Genomic DNA, 24,706 nt, shown 5'->3' on the forward strand with positions numbered 1-24,706 from the left:
ACAGGCCCTTCTCAGTTTTAAGTTCACGTAGTATTTCTAGCTCTTTACTAGTCCGTCTTCCAGAAGGCTCTGACTATAGCGGTAGAGGTTTCTCATTCTTTGCCTCATTTCACCCAACAGCCTATCAGCAGACTCTATATGTGTGAGTGAGGGACAGGTCTAATTTCTACTGACTGAACTTTTATTTGAGAAGGACAGTTTATCACTTAGAAGCCAACACATTCCAGTCAGGGATTACTGATCAATAAAACACATTTCTTCATACTAAGCAGAGTGTTTGGTTATTGAGCTCTCCATCCTTCTCCTGATAACACTGTTCACAAACCTTCCATGTATGCTGTGTACCCAGACACACTCAAAGGCATCACTTACATTCGGAGAATGGAAAAAAGGGTTTTCTGACCTTCCAGGCTGACTTTCCATTAGTGAAATAACCTATGCCCTCAACTTTTCCTACTTTACCTGTAAGGGGAGAGGGTTATGGATTCCACTTAAATTGTCCACTTGGTTTACTTCTCTGGTATTGGTATCTGCACCTCTCATTCACCCTCACCACTTACCTCGTAGTACAATCACTTACCAGCCATGTGCAACAGCTTCTTTATGTATAGACTGAGCTGAGAAGTGTCTCCTCTTGGCCCCCAAACTGAGTTCCAGAAATGTGTTTTTACATATCCTCCTGGGCACTTGCATCTGGTCAGAGCTCCCAGTAGACAACCTGCCTGTTTGGAGTATCTACTGGGACACCATAGAGAATCCCTATCAAGACCTAAGCAGCAATCAGGATTGTAACTTTTGAGAATGACATAAGTCTGCTGATGCCTTGGTCCTGTGCAGAGGTGTTAGCAGCAAGGGGACTTTGTTCAGGACAGTGACAGAGCTAGAATCATCTTACTGTTGTTTAGTCGCTAAGTCATGTCTGACTCTTGTGACCCCCATGGACTGTAGCCCAGCACGCTTCTCTGTCCATGGGATTTCCCAGGCAAGAATACTGGAGTGGCTTGCTATTTCCTTCTCCAGGGCATTACTGCACTAACCAGTCTTGAACTACAAACAAGTCACCAGCTGGATGTTTTCTTTTTAAAAGTCAGTAAAACTGACCATTCTGTCCATAATCTCACTTCCCTGGGGTAGTTAGTACTTCACAGATGTTGCTGGACCAAAACCGTTCTGTTTGGAGAGATGTGCAGATGACTGCAGAAGGTGGTGGTATCAGGCACAAGAAAAATGCACAATCTGCTACTCCTATGCACCATCCCTGCCAAAAGTGATTAGTTTTCCTCTAGTATCCTTTACTGTCAGGGCTTCCCTGGTGGCTCAGCGAGAAAGAATCTGCCTGTGAAGTAAGAGATGCAGATTCGATTCCTGGGTTGGAAAGACCCCTGGAGAAAGAAATGGCAACCCACTCCAGTATTCTTTGCCTAGGAAACCCCATAGACAGAGGAGCCTGGCAAGCTATAGACCCCAGGGTCACAAAAGAGTTGGACATAACTTAGTGACTAAACGACAGCAGCAATCTTACTGTTTCACCATCCGACTTCTGTCTTTCAGAAGAGCAGGGTCAAAAGAAAAATCTTCACACTATTCCTGTTTAACTCTTAGGAGTAGCCTTCATCCATCCCCGAGGAATGACTACACCCCAGACCTTATCTCTACTACACTGTCCACAGTTCTCTTCTACTCAAGCTGACTTATAAAAACTGCTTTTATTAATACCAAGAATATAATGCTGAGAAACATGTTCTCTCACATCATAGATTTATTATGTTTGTCCCATACATCTCTAATCATCTTGAAGGATCTGAGCCACTTTGGTACAACAGAGAAACATCCTGATTCCCAAACCAGATGCAAAGCTTCATATAGTGAGTGGGTTTTCATACACTGCCTTCCTTATCTATCCATTATATTTTCCAGCGAAAAACAGAAACAGGATTCTCTTTAATCCCCTTGCATGGGGGGACAAAATGTGATCTTCCTAACATTTCTAAAGAAATGTGGCAAACAACACAACCCTCTCAGCTTTAGAGTGATCGTAAGAAAGCAGCAAGGACTACCTAAGCTCCACTGTGTTCCTAGGACCTCCAGAAAAATAGCTCATGTGAGCTCAAACATTTTAACCCTGAACTGACACCCTCCTCCCTGACTTCCTTAGAATCATGTCATCCAAACTCAAAGCCTGGACAGATCCCCTTCCCACTTCTTCCTCTTGAGCCTCCTCACGCTTCTTCACGGAGAGGACTCTCACTGCAAAACAAACAAAAAAAAAGAAACCCTGACTTGGTTTAACTATAGAGCTGTTTCTAGGGGTCTGTAGCTGCTGGGCTTCATACCACCACCAGGAAAGGAGAGCGTGCAGAACTAGCAGTCTTCCAGCCCCATCTGTTCCCTGAGTGGTCAGAGACAAGAAAATGTGGTGCTAATTTTTTCTGGGGAGGGGGGTGGTGTGAGGGTGGAACGTGGCCTCTTCTATTTTATGCATATAAGTAACATTTTATGCGTGTTAGTAACATTTTTAACCATGCAAAAAAATATCTGAAGAATTTGAGAAAAGCTCTATTTCCTTCAACTGATAGGTTAAGAAAAAAGGACTGGAGGTTTAGATGTGTCCTTAACATTCTCATAGCCACAGTGTAGATCATTAAACGTTCAGCATTGTGAACACATCTTTACCCAAGTCCCTTGAAAGAATATCATCAAAAGCACTGGTTTTGAAACTTTCAGAAGATAAAAGATTTCATAGTCTCCACTTCAAAGAGCATAAGTCGTAAAATCACAGAGCAAAAGACTGACAGATTTAATCTTCCAAGGATACCAACAATGCTAATTGCCATCCCACAGGCGCCTTGGACACTTTGCCATTTCTCACCAAATTGAATCTACTTCAGTCTTTAAATGTGAGAATGCTTCTGTTGCATTGTACCTCCTGCTTGCTCAGTTGCTTCTATCGTGTTCAACTCTTACTGACCACCAATTCTTGTATGTGCACAAACACAGAATGATCAATGGCTAAATGGAAAGCGAATCTTAAGCAAAATACTGCAGCAACACCCAGTGGAATGCAGGCAATCTCACCTATTTGAGGGAGGAAGATACTATTATTCTGAGAATTTCCATCAGATTGGCTCATCAGTTACTAAGGAAACCAGCAGCATGGGGCCCTTCCTTTAAACCTTTTAGGAACTAGCAGATGGGGAGCCCTTTTGGCCTAAGTATCAGAACAGCCACTAGGTGGGGCAAGGGGAAACACATTCCTGTGGTTGGAGTGTAAGTCCGCAGGGACCTGTCTAGTCGGAGATGTAGGAAAAGCAAGAGAAGTCATTCTGAAGGGCCTGACCATACACCTCACCTCCCTACATACCTTCAGAGCCCTTACAATCCTGGTCTGCCCATATTCCAAGACATCCTCTGGGTCAGTTCAGTATGTAGCGGTTCAGTTCAGTTGCTCAGTCGTGTCCGACTCTGTGACCCCATGGACTGCAGCACACCAGGCTTCCCTGTCTGTCACCAACTCCCAGAGTTTATTCAAACTCATGTCCATTAAGTTGGTGATGCCATCCAACCTTCTCATCCTCTGTCATCCCCTTTTCCTCCCACCTTCAATCTTTCCCAGCATCAGGGTCTTTTCCAGTGAGTCAGCTCTTCTTATCAGGTGGCCAAAGTATTGGAGTTTCAGCTTCAGCATCAGTTCTTTCAATGACTATTCAGGACTGATTTCCTTCAGGATGGACTGGTTGGATCTCCTTGCAGTCCAAGGGACTCTCAAGAGTCTTCTCCAACACCACAGTTCAAAAGCATCAATTCTTTGGTGCTCAGCTTTCTTTATAGTCCAACTTTCACATCCATACATGACTACTGGAAAAACCACAGCCTTGACTAGATGGATCTTTGTTGACAAAGTAATGTATCTGCTTTTTAATATGCTGTCTAGGTTGGTCATAACTTTTCTTCCAAGGATCAAGCATCTTTTAACTTCATGGCTGCAGTCACCATCTGCAGTGATTTTTGGAGCCCCCCAAAATAAAAGTTTGTCACTGTTTCCACTGTTTCCCCATCTATTTGCCATGAAGTGATGAGACCAGATACCATGATCCAAGTTTTCTGAATGTTGAGTTTTAAGCCAACTTTTTTCAGTCTCAAGAGTATGTAGCAGCGTCTACAACCAAATATCATAAATGCATTAAATACAAAGGACAGCAGCTGAGAAGTGTCAAGAGTAAGCAAGGCCCTTGGCAATCAGGACAGGAAGAAGGCAAGAGTCTTCAGTGGCCCCACATGGCTGCGTTAGCCAGGTTGATTTCCCTCGGCGTCCTGCTGCACACCAGCCAGCAGATTCACTTTGCAGAGAGACCACCACTGTCACCCAGTCCTCCAGCTGATTCCCTGCCCTCAAGCTAAGGAGGAAATCTAGCAGGACAATACCGAGAGGTCCTGACCAGTAAGAAAAAGATAAGCCTTAAGAGCATTCTCAGATAATGCCACCCAGGCCTGTGTTTTCTGTCCTGGCTACAGTACACACGGTCTGTCCACCCCCAGTCCCCACAGCTGGTGCCACAACTAGCCTGCAGCAGCAGGGCTATAAGGTAAGTGGAAACACCAGATCTTGGCCAGTAAACTGGGATTCCCTGGTCACTATCAATGTCTATGGTGAGATAGGATGACAAGAGTACAACCATTGTGAAAAAAGATCAGACAGTAGTCTGAGGTCCAATCCACAAACCTGTCCTCAGTTAATATCCCTAAAACCGGTAACTTTTAATAGTTTAGGGGTGGTGGGTACAATCAATTACCCAACCAAGTCACTCCCAAAGCATTTGATAAAGGAAGAAACCAGGTCATTGCATTTTGCCTGCATGCACCAGCCATCCCTGTGCAGTCAGATCGACCAGGAGCACAGGATGTCTACTTTATAACTGGAAAGAGACTCTGAGGTTAACAGGATATCATCAATGTAAGGATCTAGAAAGACATGCCTCACAGTAGACAGCAGCCATAGGGTCTTTAGTGGAGGGCCACTTTGGAATTAGCAACCCCACCCTTTCTCCCCACCCTAGTCTGTTTCCCATTTTTATTTCCCTACACCTCAGCACTCACCAGAGCTTGTTTGCTGGCTCACCAGTGATTGAACTGCACCCGGCAGGCCTGCAAGTTTTAGAGTTGCCCAGCCTAGAGGTTGAGGAAAGAGCCCAGAGTAAGTGGCAGAGACATTAGCAGTTTATTGAACTAGGGATCTTACATGTCTGAAGCCAAAGGTCTCCCAAGAACATCCAACTGGGAACAGCAAACAAGACAGATCCGTCATCTTTGCTACTCTAGTTGGGGGTGCAGGGCTGGGCGGGGGGGCAGATACAGACTAGTATTTCACTAGGCAAAACTGACCTGAGGTTGGTTCATTGGTTACTAAAGAAACCAGCAGCTGGGGCCAGTCCCTCACAACCCCTTAGGTTAATGTCCATCACCAGGGCTGATATTTCTCCTTAATGAACTAGCTGTGGAGCCCTTTTGGCCTAAGCACGAGAACAACCATTAGGTAGGGCAGGGGCAAGCATGGTCCTTGAGTGGGGTATACCTGTAGCAGGGACAGGCCTAGCAGGGGATGGAGAAGAGCCATCTTCAGCGACCTGACCATACATTCTACTCTGTACATACCCTGCACAACTCATTATCCTGGTGTCCCTCTTCAGAGACGTCCGTGGGGTCAGTCTAGTGTGTAGAGGTGCCCTGCAACCAAATACAACAAATAATACAAAGGAGAGCAGCTAAGAAGTGTCATAGTAAACTAGGCCCAGGACAGGAAGAAGGCAAGGGTCTTCGCTGGCCTCACATGGCTGCATTAGCCAGACTGATTTCCCATCCAGTCCTGCTGCACACCCAGCCAGAACAGTCACTTTGCAGTGAGGCCACCATGGTCACCCAGTCCTCCAGCTGATTCCCCACCTTCAGTCAGGGAGAAAATCCTGAAGAACAATACAGGGAGGTTCTGACCAGTAAGAAAAAGACAACCTTGACACCATCTCAGATAATGTCACCTCTGCCCGTGTTTCCTGCCTTGGCCTGCAGTACCACACAGTCTGTTCACCCCCAGGCCCCACAACAAATGCCACATAATAAGACTTCCAATTAGCCTGCCAGCAGCAAGGTTGTAAGTCAGGTAGAAATAACCAGTGCTTACCATCCTTATCAGCTCATGAGACAGTCTCTTTTCTTAAACAGGCAACTCACTGTTCTACTCGTGGATCCTGCTTTGGTTTTCTTTTTTCTTTTTTTTTTTGCCCCTTCTCCCTTGGGCACAAGTCCTCTGTTGTAATAAAAGGCTTTGCTTGCCTAAGAGTCTTCTGGAAGTGGTATCATTTCTATGATTTTGCTGCCCAAGCATCTAGAAAGGGCTTGGGAACAACAGCAGTCCTGTTTATTGCTCACAGCTGTTCTAGATTCCCCAGAAGTGATTTTTGCCATTGCTTGATGACTGATGGAAGCCTGTGGTTATGGTTTCCACTGATTCTAAGACACTGTAGACAGCAGAGAGCTGTGGTTTCATCACACTGCGTCCTTGCTCCATCCTTTTCCAGAGCTGGGCCCAGAAGCTCCATGGTATTCTTAATATGTTGGGTTCACAACAGGTTCCAGTGAAACCCTTGAAGGGAACTGGTCACACCCAATTCACAAGCCTGTCTTCAGTTAATTATCCCCAAAGCCTGTGGCTCTGTTTAGGGGTGGTAGGTTGCTGGTACAATCGATTACCTGATCAGGTTACTCCCAAAGTATCTGACAGGACACCCTAGCCCTTGCATTTTGCCTGCGTTCACCAGCCATCCCAACACAAATTGGCCTTGAGCACAGGGCTGCTACTTTTAAACTGGAAAGAAACTGAGGTTAGCAGGGTATCACCAGTAAAAAGATTGAGAAAGACATGCCTCATGGTGGACAGCAGCCACAGGGTCCCTCATGCTAGCAGAAGGCCACCTTGAGATTAGTGCCCCTGCCCATTCCCCACCACTTTCCCTACCCCCGACCCCAGTCTGTTCCCCATTTTTATTTCCCTACATCTCAGCACTCAAAACTTCTTTGGCTTCTTGGCTGGTTCACTTGTGGTTGAGCTGTACCCGGCATACCTGCAAGCCTTAGTGTAGCCTAATCTGTAAACTGAGGAAAGAGCCCAAGGTTGGTGGCAGAGACATCAGTGGTTTATTGGACTGAGGATGCTGCATAGCCAAAGGTCCTCAAAGAACACCCAACTGTCAACAGCAAACAGCAGGTAAGAAAGGCCAGGCATCCTTGTTACTTGGTGCCCAGGGGTAGATGGAGATTAGCATTTCTATGGGAAACAGACTTCAGGTTGGCTCATCATTTACTAAGGAAACCAACAGCAGGTTCCACTCCCTCAAACACCTCAGGTTCATGACCATCATGAGGATTGGTATTTCCCTTTCAGGAACTAGCAGGTGGAGCTACTTCTCCCTAAGCATTGGAACAACCACTAGGTGGGGCAGGGGCAAGCAGGTTCCTATAAGTGGGGTGTAAGTGCAGCAGAAATGCTCTAGCAGGGGACAGAGAAAGGGCAGGAGAACAGCCATCATGAGGGCATGACCATGCACCCCGACCCCCTACATAACCTTGCACAACCCTTACAATGATGCCCCATCCTAGACATCCTTAGGCTCAGTCAGTACGTTGCTGGGTCAGCCCAGCAACCAAATACCACAAATGTAATACAAGGGAAAGCAGCTGAGAAGTGTCATTGTAAGCGAGGCTCTGCGCACCCAGGACAGGAAGAAGGTAAGACTTCATTGGCCCCATGTGGCTGCATTAGCCAGGCTGATTTCCCACAGCGTCCTGCTGCACACCAGCCAGCAGACTCACTTTGCAGAGAGGCCACCCCTGTCACCTGCGCTCCAGCTGATCCCCTGCCCTCAGGCCAGGGAGGAAATCCAGCAGGACAATACAGGGAGATCCTGACCAGTAAGCAAAAGACAAGCCTTAAGAGCATTCTCAGATAATGCCACCCAGGCCTGTGTTTTTTGTCCTGGCTGCAGAACCACACGGTCTGTCCACCCCCAGTCCCCACAGCAGGTGCCATGTGATAAGCCTTCCAATGAGCCCTGTAGCAGCATGGTTGTAAGGAAAAGTAGAAATACCAGTGCTTACCAGCCTCATCAGCCATTCCTGAAATCCATGGTCAGTAAAGTGGGATTCCTCGTTGCTCCATGGTGAGTAAAGTGGGATTCCTTGTCGCTATCAATGTCCATGGTGAGATAGGAAGACAAGAGTACATCCATTTCAAAAAAAGACCAATGTTTTGGGGTCCTGGGGTCCTGAGTCTGGGTACCTGGGTGGCAGCGGTCTCCCAGAAATAAAAGAACTTTCTCTCTGCTACACGAAAGTGTATACATAGTTTGCAAGGCAAGAAGGTCCATCCACTGTAACCTTTAACCATGCCTGTTTTTGTGCTTTCTTTCAGAAAATTCTCACACACTCCTTTCCCCACACCGAAACTCGCCATTCCTGATAGCCACCATGGGCCTCCTGCTGCTGAACCAAGAAGTGTGATGATTTCTGGACGTTATCAGTCACCAGAGACAAACCCTCCCATTTATTAGAAATGCAACTCGCCCCCCTCTACTCAGGGAGCTGGCTTTTTCTTGCCCCTTCTCCTTTGTGCACATGCTCTTTGAATAAAAAACTGCTTCCCCAAGAGTCTTGTGGAAATGATATCATTCCTATGCTGTTGCAGCCAAAGGATCTGGAAAGTGCCCGGGAACTTTGGGAATCCCATTTATCCCACACAGCTGTTCCAGATTCCCCATCAGTGGTTTTTCACATTGCTCTATGCCTCATTGAAGCCTGTAGTTATGGCTTCCACTGCTTCTAAGACATTGCAGATGGCAGAGAGCTGTTGTTCCATCACACTGAATCATTGCTCTGCCCCCTTCCAATGCCCCAAAGCTCCAGGGTATCCTTAGTATACTACCTTCTCCAGAGGCCTGGACAAAACCTTTCTGGGGAACTGGCCATGCCCAATTTACACCCTCTCCTCAGTTAAATATCCCTACAGCTTGTGGCTGTTAAATGTTTAGCGGTGTTGGATTGGGGGTCTGCTTGATTACCCAACCAGGTTAACTCCCAAAGTATCTGATAGGAAACCCAGGTCCTTGCATTTTGCCTGCATTCACCAGCCTTCCCTGTCCAGTCAAATAGACCATGAGCTCAGGGCTGCTGCTTTTTACCTGGAAACAGACACTGAGGTTAAGAGGATATCAGCAGTAGAAGGATCTAGAAAGACAAACACAGTGGACAGTGGCCTCAGGGTCCCCCTTGCTAGTGGAGGGCTACCTTGGGATTAGCACCCTTCCAGTCTGTTACCCATTTTTATTTCCCTACATCTCAGCACTCACCAGAGTTTCCTTGGTCTCTTGGCTGGCTCACCAGTGGTTGAGTGGCATCCCCCACGTCTTCAAGCCTTAGAGCTGCCCACTCCGGAGACTGAGGAAAGAGCCCAGAGTTGGTGGCAGAGACATGAGTGGTTTATTGGACTGGGGAATCTTACTGGTCTTAGCAGAAGGTCCTCAAAGAACACCCCACTGTGAACAGCAAATGGCAGGCAGGATGGGCCAGTCATCCTTGCTACTCAGTGCCTGGGGAGGACTGAGATGATCCTTTCCAGCAGGAACTGACCTCAGGTTGGCTCATCAGTTACCAAGGAAACCAGGAGCCAAGCCATCCCTCACAACCCCTCAGGTTAATGACCAACACCAGGGCTGATATTAGCCTTTAGTGAAGTAGCAGGTATAGCTGCTTTAGCCCAAGCAGTAGAACGCCCCCCAAAACTGGGTGGGGCACTCATGTTCCTGTGAGTGGGGTCTAAGTGACCGGTCTAGCAGGGGATGTAGAAAGAAGAGAACATCCAAGTTGAATTGCCTAAGCATACAGCATGTGCACTGTTTACAGAGTAATTTGTTGGAAACATATTCTATGACTTCCAATGGTAGGCTAGGGTTTATCAACCTCGGCACTGCAGACATTGAGGGCAGATCACTCTTTGCTGTGCTGTCTATCCTGTGTGGACTGTAGGGCATTGAACAGCATCCCTCACTTCTATCCATTAGATGCCAGTGTCAGCCCTCATCACCAGTTTTAGTGACTGGAAATGTCTCCAGACATCGCCAACATCCCCTCGGGGACAAAATTCCCCTCACTGAGAATCAATGGATTATGTCATAATAGCTTGCTCACTGGACCACTCACTTTTGAGCTCAAGCTCCCCATGTAAAAAGTACAACTACACTGAGTACACCATGCTCACAGGAAAACCAGGCCACAGGAGAGGTCATGGAGAGCTGTGTCACTGCCCACGACCAGTTGAGGTCCCAGCTGAGGCTTATTAGCATCAGATCTATAAGTGAAAGCGCCCACCAACTGCCAGGTCACCCCCAGTTACCCAGTGATCTGTGCATCTGAGGCCCTAAAAAATTGTGAAACAGGGGCAAGCCATTCCTTCTGTGCCCTGTGGAAATAAACCCCTGACTTACAGAATCTGTGAGCTGAGACAATTATTATTTAGGGTGATTGATCTTGGAGTAAGTTATAGTGACAAAGCTATAGTGACAGGGACATTGTTTGTATTGTGTGCAGAAAATGTTTTACGCTACTAAATTTTATGATAACTTGCAATGCAGCAATATTTACCATAAGATGCTCTATGCTCGGAGTCGACTAATACAGGGAGCACAAACAAATTATAATAATTACTTCTGCAATTTCACTTGGAGTACCGGGGCAAATTGCTTCCTTTCCTCTCCCCGCAGTCAGAAGGGGAAATGGGAGAGGCTGTGGCCTCAAAATAAAGCTGCAGGACTCCTATCTTTTTATTTTTATTATTATTGTTTATTTATTTCTGGCTGTGCTGGATCTTCTTTGCCACATTCAGGCTTTCTATAGTTACAGAAGGCAGGGCTACTCTCTAGGGGTGGTGCACGGGCTTCTCCTGTTGCAGAGTATGGGCCCTAGAGCTCAGGAGTTATGGGCCCAGGAGTTGTGGCTCTAGGGGTTAGTTGCCCTGCAGCATGTGGAATCTTCCTGGATGATGGATCGAACCTGTGTCCCTTGCATTGGCAGGTGGATTCTTAGCCACTATACCAACAGGGAAGTGCCGATGTCATTCTTTTTTTAAAAGAAAAATATTAATTTATTAGGCTGTGCCAGGTGTTAGCTGCAGCATGTGGGATCTAGTTTCCTGACTAGGGATCAAATCTGGGCCCCCTGCACTGGGAGCCTGGAGTCTTACTAGACCACCAGAGAAGTCCCCTATGTCATACTTAACCATGTATTCAATACAAAGAAAAAGTGGAGTACTTCCATTCTCTATGTATAAGGATATACATGGAGTATAAAATAGATCCACAGTACATCTGTGATATCAAAACTTCATAGTGCGGGCAAATTAGAAAAAATATCTCAAAAGACTGTGGATGGGGGGAAAAGGAGGCAATTATGAAAAAAAAATTAACAGTTGAGAAATGCTGTCAGAACCCATTTGGAGAGTGCAAAATGAAAAGCAAAAACAAAAGTAGAAAGTAAGAAGGAACTTGCAGAAAATGGAAACCATGGGCTCGTATTTAAGATACAGGCCTGAAGGAAGGTCTTAAGAGAATAAAGAGAGCAGGTTCACAGAGTCACCCACCTCCCCAGGCCACAAGCATCTGCAAGGTCCCCAATGGCCCCAGCCTGGTCCTTCCTCCTGGCCCTGCTGCTGGTCAGCTGCAATGCCATCTGCTCTCTGGGCTGCCACCTGCCTCACACCCACAGCCTGGCCAACAGGAGGGTCCTGATGCTCCTGCAACAACTGAGGAGGGTCGCCCCTTCCTCCTGCCTGCAGGACAGAAATGACTTCGCATTCCCCTAGGAGGCGCTGGGTGGCAGCCAGTTGCAGAAGGCTCAGGCCATCTCTGTGCTCCACGAGGTGACCCAGCACACCTTCCAGCTCTTCAGCACAGAGGGCTCGGCCGCCACGTGAGACCAGAGCCTCCTGGACAAGCTCCACGCGGCACTGGATCAGCAGCTCACTGACCTGCAAGCCTGTCTGAGGCAGGAGGAGGGGCTGCGAGGGGCTCCCCTGCTCAAGGAGGACTCCAGCCTGGCTGTGAGGAAATACTTCCACAGACTCACTCTCTATCTGCAAGAGAAGAGACACAGCCCTTGTGCCTGGGAGGTTGTCAGAGCACAAGTCATGAGAGCCTTCTCTTCCTCAACAGACTTGCAGGAGAGATTCAGGAGAAAGGACTGACACACACCTGGTTCAACACGGAAATGATTCTCACAGACCAACAGACCACACTTCCTCCTGCGCTGCCATGTGGAAGACTCTCATTTCTGCTGTCATCAGGCACTGAACCGAATCAATTTGTCACATGATTTCAGGAATATTAAAGGATATCATGTTCTACTCTATAGGCACTAGTCCCTCACAGATGCCCTAGCTGATGTATCCATTTATTTATCTACTTGGACATTTATTTATTTACTTATTTATAAAGATTTACATTATTCTTGTCCATATATATTTATGTATATATATATATATATGTTGTCATTAAGAGAAAAATATATATACTCTGTATGCAGTTTATTATTTTTCTTCACTCATTAAATTCTTCCTATAAAAACTTCCTTTGTTTGCAGTTTATTTAAAAAAGAAACACCAAACCTGAATGTGCAACTTGATTAAAGAATACATTTTACAATTCCTTGACCCTTTTTTACAACTTGCATGTTAGAAGTAAAAATACACTTCTTTTAGCCAGGGTATTTGTTGCCTTCAGGACATATAGGTGAACATAACTAGTCCAATCTTTTTTGTAATTCTGATTTTTTTTAAGGAAAATAACCTAGAAACAATAATCAGTTAATTCATAATAATGTGTTAATTATTTTAAAAAATAGTATTAATTAGTTGTAAAAAATATCAGTTAGGTTGAATGCAAAAACAAAAGGGAGAAAAATGGAATTCCCTCAGTAGAAGGTGGATCAAGCTATGTGAGGACATAAAAATAAAAGTTAACTACTAAACTAGTGGGCTTCCCCCACCGCTTAGCAGTAAATACTCTGCCTGCAATGCAGGAATCACAGGAGGCATGGATTCAATCCCTTGGTCCGGAAGATCCCTGGAGAAGGAAATGGCAACCCACACCAGTATTCTTGCCTGGGGAATTCCATGGACAGAGGAGCCTGGTGGGTGACAGTCCATAGAGTCTCAAACAGTCAGATGCAACTGAAGCGAGTTAGCACAGCACAGCACTAGACAAAGAGACATTTCAGTGCAAATGTCCATTAGATTTGGAGATGGCAACTGACAAGCAAATTTATGAAGTGTAAAGCATGGAACAGAAGAAGTGATCAAATAGGAGAGTACAGAATGAGAAAAGGACTTAAATTAAGTTCCATGACCTTAACCTTAAAAAGGAGGGAATGTCACAAAGGAAGCAGAGATAGAGTAGACGTAAGTTAACAGGACAAGACAGAATGGTGAGAAGACAGATGCAAAGGCTGCAACCACTTAAAAGGCAATGCATTCATGAACATGTAGATGGAAAATGCCTCCTACTTGGGAAAAGAGATGACATTGACCTTTTAGTGAGAGCTTGCTTGGTAGAATTAATCAGCAGAAACCATAGTGGACAAGATCAAAGGATGAAGAAGAGAAGGTAATGATAATATATAGAACATGGCTTTCAGATATTTGCTGTCTGAACTGGAGGAGACAATAGGGTTGGACCTAAAGTAGAAGGTGGATTTTTTTTTCTTTTCTTTTTTTTTTTTGCTCTGCAGTGTTTTCCCTTTTTGAAATACTTTGCTTATGAAGGGATTTCATGGATTTGATATATAGACAACTCATATCAGTGTTCAAGATCGGATTTACTTTAAATCATGAGATTCAGTCACATACAATGGTAATGTATCATTATTTTGATTAATTGGATGTTGAAAGTCCCTGATGCTGGGAAAGATTGAAGGCAGGAGGAGAAAGGGAAGACAGAGGATGAGATGGTTGGATGGCATCACCGACTCAATGGATATGAGTTTGAGTAGGCTCTGGGAGTTGGTGATGGACAGGGAGGCCTGGCGTCCTGTAGACCGTGGGGTCACAAAGAGCTGGACATGACTGAGCGACTGAACTGAACTGAATGTCAGGAAGCTGCTCCATGGTTGAAAGCATTCACTACATGGGAAATAGATGGAACTGACCTTACTGAGAGCTGTTGTGGTGGAATCAATCAGCAGGAACCATACTGGAGTAGGTGGAAGATTATAACAAACGAAGTCCCATGGACTTATACTCACCTGGGGATTCACTTCACTTCTTTTACTCTTGTCAAGTCAGATTTGCATTAGTTTTTCTTTGGCCTCAGTGTATCCGATACAATGATGGCTTTCCAAGAAAGCTGAATGGAGAAGAAAATCGATGTGTTGAACATTACAGAAAATTATGGTACAGACCCTTTATGTTCCCATTTTTACTTTCCTACTAGGCTACTAACCTCAAGGTGATACAGAAAGCAATTCAGAAGTAGCAAGAAAACCCCTGCCCAGAAAAATATGAAATGAAAAAGAACGTAAAATCACATCGACTCTGAAATCAGGAAAGCATGAGGCTGATTACCTAGCATCACAGACCCTACAGCTCCACTGTGAGATGAAAATGATGATCCAAGAGGCTCAACTGAAATGTACTCAGTCAGCTGATGATGCTTATTAACAACTTCTATTACAGCTCTGATGTAAGGTGAATAGAAGCCTATGATGGGAGGTATGATGGAAAAATCTAAGAATACTCATTGTGAATAATTTTTTGGATTAATTATGAACTCTCTGCTAACAATAGAATGGTGAACAAGAGATATACCTTTCTCCTTTGGTGGTTACTTGTTAAATGTGTCTAATAAATCTATTTTCAAGAAGACCAATGCAGAAGGATAAGTCAGAGGGACTGGTATTAAAAAAAAAAAAAAAAAAAACAAGGCAGAAACAGAAACAAGACTAGAAGTAAACGCAGCCAAACTCCTTGCAAGATAAATGTAACTCCTTATCCTACATTTACTTCTTTTCCTTTATCCCATCCGTCATATTCAATGCATGACAGAAACTTGCTATGCTAAAAGGGGAGAAACACAGTTTGAAGAGACAGAGAAAATATCAGAACTAGACTCAGATACAGTAGATATTTAGAAATTATCAGACCAGCAGTCAATTAACAGTGACTAAAGCACTAAGGCTCTAATGTATTCACCTACTTATCCCTACACTTTATCTCAGTCATATTATGTATGGTATTTAAAAATTTTGTTAATATAATATCATGTTCAACTTTATAATGTATTCAAATATAATAAAGGATGCTTACCTTTATCATCTCTCGAATTATTTTCTTTTTTAATTTATGAAGCTCTTCCTCAGGAGACATCTTGGAGCTGTTATTCTTACAAAAAGAAATAGCCTAAATTTGCAAAACAAACTAAAAAATGGATAATAGTTTCTACTCATTATTCACTTCTTTAGTAGGTTATATTTTAAAACCTTATATTTCTATATTACTTCTCTGGTGGCTCAGTGGTAGAGAATCCTCCTGCTAATGCAAGAGATGCAGAAGATGTGAGTCAGATCCCTAGGTTGGGAAGATCCCCTGGAGAGTGAAATGGCAACCCACTCCAGTATTCTTGCCTGGAAAGCCCCATGGACAGAGGAGCCTGGTGGGCTACAGTCCATGGGGTCACAGAGTCAGACACGAGTTAATGACTACACAACATTTCTATATCAGATATATGATAGCTCTGATAATACAGAGGTGAAAAAAGCAAACGTAAAATCTCTTCTTCTGAAGACTTCTGTTTGGAAAAGAAAGATTTAAAAACTGTAATCATGCTTAAGTATTTCATTTAAACGTCCTGTTACAATGAGAGCTAGACAAAACGAGATTCTCTCACGGGAATCTGGCTGAGAACTCTCAAGAATGAGAGAAAGCAGATGTAGTCTATAAAGTGCCCAAGAAACACCTAAAGACAGATTTCCCATTGGTAGAAGCTTATGTGGATATTGTGCCTTAGGAGAAGAGTGTAGAAGGAGAAGATGACCTAACGCTTACAAGGACCTTTCATTTTGAAGCCTGAGAAAGTTAAGGAGAGTCTACAAAGGGCCCAGAGGTGGAACAACCAGGGCACTTGGGAGCCACCCAGGAGAAATGATCTTCCCAAAGCGTCAAAGAAGAAAGCAAAGGATTGAGAATCACACAGGCTGAAAGTTAAGGAATGATTTCTATGTTATATGAGGTCCTGCACTGAGTCTAGACTCTGTAAGGACATACACGTAATCACAGGAAATCATTGAACTTCCCTGCACGTCAGTCTCCTCAAATATAGAGTAAGTGAAAATGTTTATAGAGTTGTTTTGAGTACCAGATAAACCAGAACATTCAAGAACACTTAGCAGAGTATCACCCACTGAGTGAGGGCTAAACAAGTAGTGCCTATTTTATTGTTTTTTTACATATAAATCTAAATGGCAATAATGAACTCTCCTACCATCTCTCTGTAACTGCAAACAAATATAAGAAAAAAATTGGGGGAAAGTGTTCCATCAATTATTATGTAATTATATACATAATAATATACATATACACCATATGAAAACATATTATAAAGTATACTCAGTTCAGTTCAGTCTCTCAGTCATGTCCAACTCTTTGCGGCCCCATGGATTGCAGCACGCCAGGCTTCCCTGTCCATCACCAACTCCCGGAGCTTGCTCACACTCATGTCCATCGAGTCGGTGATGCCATCCAACCATCTCATCCTCTGTCATTCCCTTCTCCTCCTGCTTTCAATCTTTCCCAGCAGCAGGGTCTTTTCCAATAAGTCAGTTCTTCACATCAGGTGGCCAATGTTTTGGAGTTTCAGCTTCAGCATCAGTCCTTCCAATGAATATTCAGGACTGATCTCCTTTAGGATGGACTGGTTGGATCTCCTTGCAGTCCAAGGGACTCTCAAGAGTCTTCTCCAACACCAGTTCAAGAGCATCAGTTCTTCAGTGCTCAGCTTTCTTTATAGTCCAACTCTCACATCCATACCTGACTACTGGAAAAACCATATCCTTGACTAGACAGACCTTTGTTGGCAAAGTAATGTCTCTGCTTTTTAATATGCTGTCTAGGTTGGTCATAGCTTTTCTTCCAAGGAGCAAGTGTCTTTTAATTTCATGGCTGCACTCAACATCTGCAGTGATTTTGGAGCCCCCCAAAATAAAGTCTCTCACTATTTCCATTGTTTCCCCATCTATTTGCCAGGAAGCAATGGGACCATATGTCATAATCTTAGTTTTCTGAGGTTTAAGCCAACTTTTTCACTCTCCTTTTTCACTTTCATCAAGAGGATCTTTAGTTCTTCTTAGCTTTCTGCCATAAGGCTAGTGTCATCTGTGTATCTGAGGTTATTGATTAAAGTATACTACGTACATAATATACCATACACCTGCTGATTCTGATACATGGTATAATTCTGCCTTCCTCTCTGCACTATCCTTGATCTCATTGTTTCAATCAAATATCACAATCATTCACTCCTCTCAGTGTAGAAATCCCCAGCGTGCTCTCCTCATTCACTCTGCATGAAGGCGTCCTTTCCATTCATATAGCTGTGTCCTTCTCCATTACGGTTTCTAGTTGTCAATTTCCCCTTATGGCTGCAAACCACCAACTAAAAGCAGAAGCTGAGTAAAAGTTCTAGGTTTGTCAGACACTCTCCTACGACTTCACCCACTCAGCCGGCCAATCACTGCAGGTCTAGACTGTCCAGCCTCTCAGAGAAACACAGAAAATAGAGGGAACCCTGCCCCACAGTGAACAATGGTGGAGACACCAGGGGCTCCTCTGAGGCTCTACATGGGCTCTTCCTGTGCTGACTGCACTAGGAGGAGCTCACCTGGTTCAGGAATCTCATTTGCTCAAAAAGCCCAAAGCGCAGGCAACATGGAGCTGAAACTTGGAAGCTTGAGAACTTGGAAGGAGAACAGAGATGTTTAAAGTGTTCATGGAGCAGCGGCAGGTCCTCAGGACATGGAACCACATAGATGAGCTGCACTGAGGCCAGCGTTTCTCCAGAACATTCCTTTTCAGAGACTGAGAAGACTGAAGTGGATGCTGAGAGCACAGAGACAGAGCACAAGGGCCTGGCCACCAGCTGTGTCCCCAGCACAGGTGACATTCATACCACAGTAGCCTGCAGAGTCCTGGAAGGGGCAATGGTCACTCCCGTCACAGCTTCAGACTTGTTTCTTCCTTAGGAATGATAGCTTACAGTGAATGATGTCAGATTCATCATCTCCGAAGAAGATTTAGCTTCAGGACCAGGGACCAGGCTTGATCACTCAAGAGCTTTTGTATAGCAAAGTTTTACTACAGTATGAAAAAGAGACAGGGAAAGCTTCTGACATAGATATCAAAAGGGGTATGGAGAGTGCCCCCCTTGCTAGTGTTAGCAAGGGAGTTATACACTTTTTAAATTGATTATTACAGTAAATCAAAAGAATGTCCCAAGGTTGTAAAGATCTTACTAGACCCACTCCCACAATATACATTTTAAGATAACAGGATTAGTTAGAAGGTTTTCAAGAAGGAGAAACATGTCCTCAAGTAGGATCCATTATTGTTGTATAATCCTTACTAAGGAACATAGAAAAAAAGTTTGTACTTTCCTCCTTGAGAATTCCAGACCCCTACCTCCTCCTTGAGAGTCCCAGACACCTTTCTCCTCCTTGGGGACCCCAGACTTCTTATCAACCTGCCTAGGAATTGACTCTCTCAGGACCCAGCAAGTTATCACAGAGCAGGACAAGGTGTTCCTGGGGATAATGCAATCCAAGGAAGTTCTTAAAATTCCATCATGATGTCTTTGCCTCTTTGAAAGACAAAAAACAATAAAAACAAGTTTGATAGAAGAGACAAGGGCTGGGCTTTTAATACATTTAGTGCAGATGGTGATTGTAACCATGAAATTAGAAAATGTTTGCTTCTTGGAAGAAAAGCTATGACCAACCTAGACAGCATATTAAAAAGTAGAGACATTACTTTGCCAACAAAGGTCCATATGGTCAAAGCTGTGGTTTTTCCAGTAGTCATGTATGGATGTGACTATAAAGAAAGCTGAGCACCAAAGAATTGATGCTTTTGAACTGTGGTGTTGGAGAAGACTCTTGAGAGTCCCTTGGAGATCCAACCAGTCCATTCTAAAGGAGATCAGTCCTGGGTGTTCATTGGAAGGAGTGATGCTGAAGCTGAAACTCCAGTACTTTGGCCACCTCATGCGAAGAGTTGACTCATTGGAAAACACTCTGATGCTGGGAGGGATTAGGGGCAGGAGGAGAAGGGGACGACAGAGTATGAGATGGCTGGATGGACATGAGTTTGAGTAGGCTCCGGGAGGTGGTGATGGACAGGGAAGCCTGGCGTGCTGCAGTTTGTGGGGTCGTGAAGAGTCAGACACGATTGAGTCACTTTCACTTTCAGACCTGAAGAGGTCCTCTGGGAAATCAGTGAGGTCATTCTCAACTGAAAACAAAACAAAACAAACAATGTGAGAGCTGAGAGTTCAGTTTTGGGGAGGACTTGCTGCAGGTTATACCTAGGAGGACAGCATCTCATCAGCTCCCAGGAACTGCTCCAAGGAGGTCAGGGGAGGTCTGTATATGTGATTGCAGTGAAGAGGTTACATGAAGACACCTCACATCTTGGTAGAAGATGGCTGAGAGTCAGGATAACAAATGTTTCTATGAATAAGTTTAGTGCTTTTCTATGTATGTGTTGCAAAAAGTTAAGCTTCATAAAACTTTCTCCAGAAATGATCTAAAGTATCTTAAGGCCTGTTTTGCTAATTTTCCCAGAGCACAGAGTGTCTCATTCCTGATTTCCAACCTGAATCTCTATCAGGGAGAATTGGAGATCAGGGACTACAGTGGCTAGTGACTTCATTCATGTAGAACAAGATGGTGAATGACATTTTAGTCGTCATCCTGAAGGAGAAATGTCGGAGCTCATGTGGCAAGAAATTGTTAGGTACTTTTTCTCTGTTCATAAGCTGATGAGAAAAGTTAAGGGTGTAAAATATATAGATTATAGGGCTCACCTCTCCTACAGTTAATAAGTTAATTTACTATATTTCACTGAAGTAATCAGTCATAAAATCTCAGACTTTGTGCCTCAAGGGTTGTGGGATCTTGGTTTCCTACCAGGAGTTGAACTCAGACCTCAGAAGTGAAAGTGCTGGATCCTGACCACTAGACCACCAGATTAGAAAACTAATGCTTTTTTTTTTCTTTCAATTGGCAGAAAAATCTATAGTCTTCTAAGTATTTATTAATCTATTTTTGATTAAAACTTAATGTCAATTCTGTTGACTCAGATCCCATTCCGAATTGCCTTAACAAAACCATAGAATGTAACCCTTTGGCATCTGAAATGGATTACAGGTCCTTCATCATCTCACTCTCCTCTGTCTACATATTTCATTGGTTCCTAAATATCATGTTCATCTACACTCTTCACTTTTTTAAACAGGCTTGTTCAGACAAATCATTGTAAAGCTCCTAAAATGTGCCTTTGTACCTTTGGTACACTGGGAATAGTTCAGTGGTTCAGATTTATATTTCTTTCCAGCTGGATAAGTGGGTATGGTCCCAGCAGGATTAATGACAGGATTGATTTAATATTTTAAAGACCTTAGAAAGTGCCTAGTCTGCTAGTAGCAAGCAATAAAATTCAGTTACTTTTTAACATCATGATTACTACTACCTGGGGATTAACATAAGTATCTTTGGAATCATTTGATTCCCTTCTTTTTAATTCTAGTTTTTGCAAAGCATCTTCTCATTGTCTAAGTGGATTTATCATCTGAGACAGATGCTCAGCAAGGCTGGTGTCCAAGATCCTGCCAGAGAGGGTTAATGTTGCAGCAACTGGGGCTCTAGTTGCCCATCTCTTGTGAGCTGGTGGGTGTGACTTCTTCCTTCTCTCCTGAAACTGATACTACATGGATTAAAAGAAAGAAAAATGATGTATCTGATCTTGAAAAGCAAAGAGCAGTCAACTGAGCCAGGACTTGACCTTCACTGAACTTCTGTCAGAAGCAGCCATGTCCCAGCCTCTCTGTTCATCATACTGACCTCATCCTTCCCCTCTGCCACAGCCTCGTCCCCAGATTTGCTGCACTGACATTTGCTAACTCAGAATATGTCATTGTGTCAGAATACTTCCTTTCTATAATATTCATGACATTGAGACTTACACTTGTTTACTTTTTGCCCACAAAAAACATCTCAAATTTTACTTTCTAGGAAAAACTGCAAAGGGAAACAAGCAATCTAAAGTCTTGAAGGTGATAGAGATACAGCCCCTCTGCCTGTCTTTACTTCCCTTTATTGTTCTTATCTCATCATGAATTAGAACTAGAGCAGGAGCAGCAGGACAAATCTAGTCCAGTAAGTCAGTAAATGAAAATGCATATATAAAGTTTAAATGAAAAATTGTACTCAAGTAAAAGAAAGAAGGCTGTTTCTCCTAATCTAGTAGCCTGATCCTCAGACCCTGCATTCTCAGAGACGAGACAGAGGGACAGAAATGCCCAGTGAAACTTAGAAACCCACATCAAATCAGACGTAAGACAAAGATCTTTCTCATTTAATTGGTAAATATCCATTTGGATGGGTACATTTGAAGCTTTTGGGAGATAGATAAACAGTTTAGATTGATGACATTTTCTTTGACCATATTCAGAATACATAAATGAAAATCAAAAAAGGAAGTAAAAGTGTAGAGAAATGACTAGAAAATGAAAATTACCGTGTTCCCTATTTAATGGCCTTGCTTAGAAAGAGTGGCATCAGAGAACCTACCTCAAGGTTCCAGCAGACACCGTCCCAGCCAGCCCAGCAGCAGCCTCATCTTCCCCATGGCCTTCGTGCTCTCTCTACTGATGGCCCTGGTTCTGGTCAGCTACAGCCCAGGAGGATCCCTGGGCTGTGACCTGTCTCAGAACCACGTGCTGGTTGGCAGGAAGAACCTCAGGCTTCTGGGCCAAATGAGGAGACTCTCCCCTCGCTTCTGCCTGCAGGACAGAAAAGACTTTGCTTTCCCCCAGGAGATGGTGGAGGGTGGCCAGCTCCAGGAGGCCCAGGCCTTCTCTGTGCTCCACGAGATGCTCCAGCAGACCTTCAACCTCTTCCACACAGAGCGCTCCTCTGCTGCCTGGGACACCACCCTTTTGGAGCAGCTCCGCACTGGACTCCATCAGCAGCTGGACGACCTGGACGCCTGCCTGGGCCTGTTGACGGGAGAGGAAGACTCTGCCCTGGGAAGGAAGGGCCCCACGCTGACCGTGAAGAGGTACTTTCAGGGCATCCATGTCTACCTACAAGAGAAGGAATACAGCGACTGCGCCTGGGAAATCGTCAGAGTGGAAATCATGAGATCCTTGTCTTCATCAACCAGCTTGCAAGAAAGGTTAAGAATGATGGATGGAGACCTGAACTCACCTTGACATGACTCTCACTGACTAAGATGCCCCATCATCTTTGCACACTCACCTCACACTGTGGTCATTTCAGAGACTCTGATTTCTGCTTTAGCCACAAAATTTATTGAATTACTTCAGCCAATACTTTGTCAGTAGTAAATGAATATATGTAAATTATTTTTTTGGCTGCTGGTGCATCAGTCCTGAAGTGTAGACTGCTCTGATGTTATTGTTTGTTTGCTTATTTATTTTGTTATATTTATTCTTTTATTTCATCATATTTATTTTTCTATATAAAATATTTTTGTTTACATTATATTAAAATTTAGCAAATACATTGTTTATTTCATTAAATTTGTAATTTGTTTTATTTATTAAATATTATCAAGGTTAACTTCTTGAGTTTTTTGTTATTTTTTGTTTAGTTGCTAAGTAAAGTGCGACCCTTTTGTGAGCCCCATAGATTATAGCCCACCAGGCTCCTCTGTCCACAGGCTTCTCCAGGCAAGATTACACTGCTGCTGCTAAGTCACTTCAGTCGTGTCCGACTCTGTGGGACCCCATAGACGGCAGCCCACCAGGCTCCCCCATCCCCGGGACTCTCCAGGCAAGAACACTGGAGTGGGTCGCCAGTATGTTGAATTTCCTTCTCCAGGGGATCTTCCCCAACCAAGGATGGAAGCTGCATTTCAGGCATATTCATTACTGTTTGAGCCACTAGGGAAGACCCTTGGTTGCAAAAATGAGAGAAAAAGGGATTTTTGTAAACTGAAATTAATTATTTACGGTAGTTACTGGGTCATAGGTTAGTCAAATATGGCATTTGTGCAATGAAGTGAGATAAACTAGGAAGCAATTTTCAAAACAGTACTGATGATTTTGCTTCCACTGAAGCCAAGAACTTAAAAAGTTTGGTTTGGTCATAAAATATCTTAACTTGATATTTAAGACTTATACATTTTCAGTTATTTATAATTACTTATAAATTATAAGAATCCACCTGCCATGTAGGAGATCCCTGTTAGATTACTGAGTCAGGAAGATCCCTTGGAGAAGGGACAGGCTACCCACTCCAGTATTCTTGGGCTTCCCTAATGGCTCATCTGACAAAGAATCTGCCTGCAATATGAGAGACCTGGGTTCGATCTCTGAGTTGGGAAGATCCCCTGGAGAAGGGAATGCCTACCCACTCTAGAATTCTGGCCTGGAGAATTCCATGAACTGTATAATCCATGAAATCTCAAAGAGTCAGACATAACTTAATGACTTTCAGTATAAATTCTGAAATATTTTTTAACCAATTAACATTGCAAGAGAAATTAACCATTTATATTAATATTAAATGAAATACTTTTCCCTTTAAGTCTCAGTCTTGTCCCCAAGTCTTCCCACTGGAGGGTATGAATATCTAATAGATTTCTGTCCAGATTTTAGGTGCCTTTCCCTTTTCCCTGAATCCCTGAAAGAATTAGTCTTTCTCCCCAGAAACAATCCTGAATTTGAAAATACTTCACAACTTGCTCTGATTTCCAGCCATCAATCGCAGCATAAACGGCCCGGTGTAAACCGCTCTGGCCAAAATCTCCTCCTAGGAAGCGGAGGGTCGACATGGGGGCAGGTGCAGAAATCTAAGGATCTGAGCAAAGTAGCATTAAAGCTCCCCTGGGCAGTGGGACCAAAAGGAAGCTTCCTCATTGCTCCCACGGCCCCTCGGGCTCCCTGGGCTGTGGAGGCGCCTCGCCGGGTCAGGGCTCTTGCCCACGGGGACTCCTCGGTTCCCCCCTGGATCCTGCGCGGGAGTTCGCTGCGCTGGACCTGGAGGCGCGTCCTGTCCATTACTGAGAGTTCAGGTGCACATCCCGGCCGCTGGGGCGCAGCGAAGGGAGCTTGGAGGACTTAGCTTAGTGCAGGACCTGAGCTGTTTCACTGAGACCCAGATGAAGTGCTGAATTTCTGAAACTCTGGTCTCCCTGCTGATGGCAACGGGGATGTTCTGCTCCATCCCTAACGTTTCACCTGTTACCATATGTCGTCTTCTATTCTTCTAGTCCTTTCCCATATTCATGTAATTTGGTAGCATTAAGTATTTTTAACCTAAATCCACAAGAGCCCTGTCAGCTTGGTGTTTTCTACAGTTGTTCTTATTGTTTAGTTGCTAA

At 44.1% G+C, this 24,706-nt stretch overlaps 1 protein-coding gene, 2 long non-coding RNA genes and 1 pseudogene across 6 annotated transcripts; 3 read left to right on the forward strand and 1 right to left on the reverse strand.

Moving 5' to 3' along the window:
- Positions 1–2,056: 2,056 nt before the first annotated feature.
- Positions 2,057–5,725, reverse strand: LOC129649936 (uncharacterized). Its single transcript, XR_008713438.1, has 3 exons — positions 5,650–5,725; positions 5,095–5,166; positions 2,057–2,247 (listed from the first exon to the last, which is right to left on the reverse strand). It is a non-coding gene; the product is annotated as an uncharacterized LOC129649936 (long non-coding RNA).
- Positions 5,726–6,576: 851 nt separating this feature from the next.
- On the forward strand, positions 6,577–8,692 carry LOC129651505 (uncharacterized). 4 transcript variants are annotated; one of them, XR_008714183.1, is made up of 3 exons: positions 6,577–6,591; positions 7,052–7,776; positions 8,459–8,692. It is a non-coding gene; the product is annotated as an uncharacterized LOC129651505 (long non-coding RNA). The 4 variants fall into 4 exon arrangements; XR_008714181.1 differs by lacking the exon at positions 6,577–6,591 and adding an exon at positions 8,008–8,207 and having other exon boundaries at positions 7,497–7,776; XR_008714182.1 differs by lacking the exon at positions 6,577–6,591 and adding an exon at positions 8,034–8,207 and having other exon boundaries at positions 7,500–7,776.
- A 3,018-nt stretch (positions 8,693–11,710) lies between these two features.
- Positions 11,711–12,280, forward strand: LOC129651506 (interferon alpha-B-like; annotated as a pseudogene).
- Positions 12,281–21,983: 9,703 nt separating this feature from the next.
- Positions 21,984–22,571, forward strand: LOC129651507 (interferon omega-1). The gene has a single exon (XM_055580200.1). The coding sequence runs from the start codon at positions 21,984–21,986 to the stop codon at positions 22,569–22,571; it is 588 nt and encodes a 195-aa protein (XP_055436175.1).
- Positions 22,572–24,706: the final 2,135 nt, after the last annotated feature.

The sequence above is a fragment of the Bubalus kerabau genome, chromosome 4, assembly GCF_029407905.1.
Source record: "Bubalus kerabau isolate K-KA32 ecotype Philippines breed swamp buffalo chromosome 4, PCC_UOA_SB_1v2, whole genome shotgun sequence".
NCBI classification, from domain to species: domain Eukaryota; kingdom Metazoa; phylum Chordata; class Mammalia; order Artiodactyla; family Bovidae; genus Bubalus; species Bubalus kerabau.

Excerpts from the sequence above, each read along its gene's own strand:
- LOC129651507 (XM_055580200.1), top strand. The coding sequence starts at position 21,984 with ATGGCCTTCGTGCTCTCTCTACTGATGGCCCTGGTTCTGGTCAGCTAC.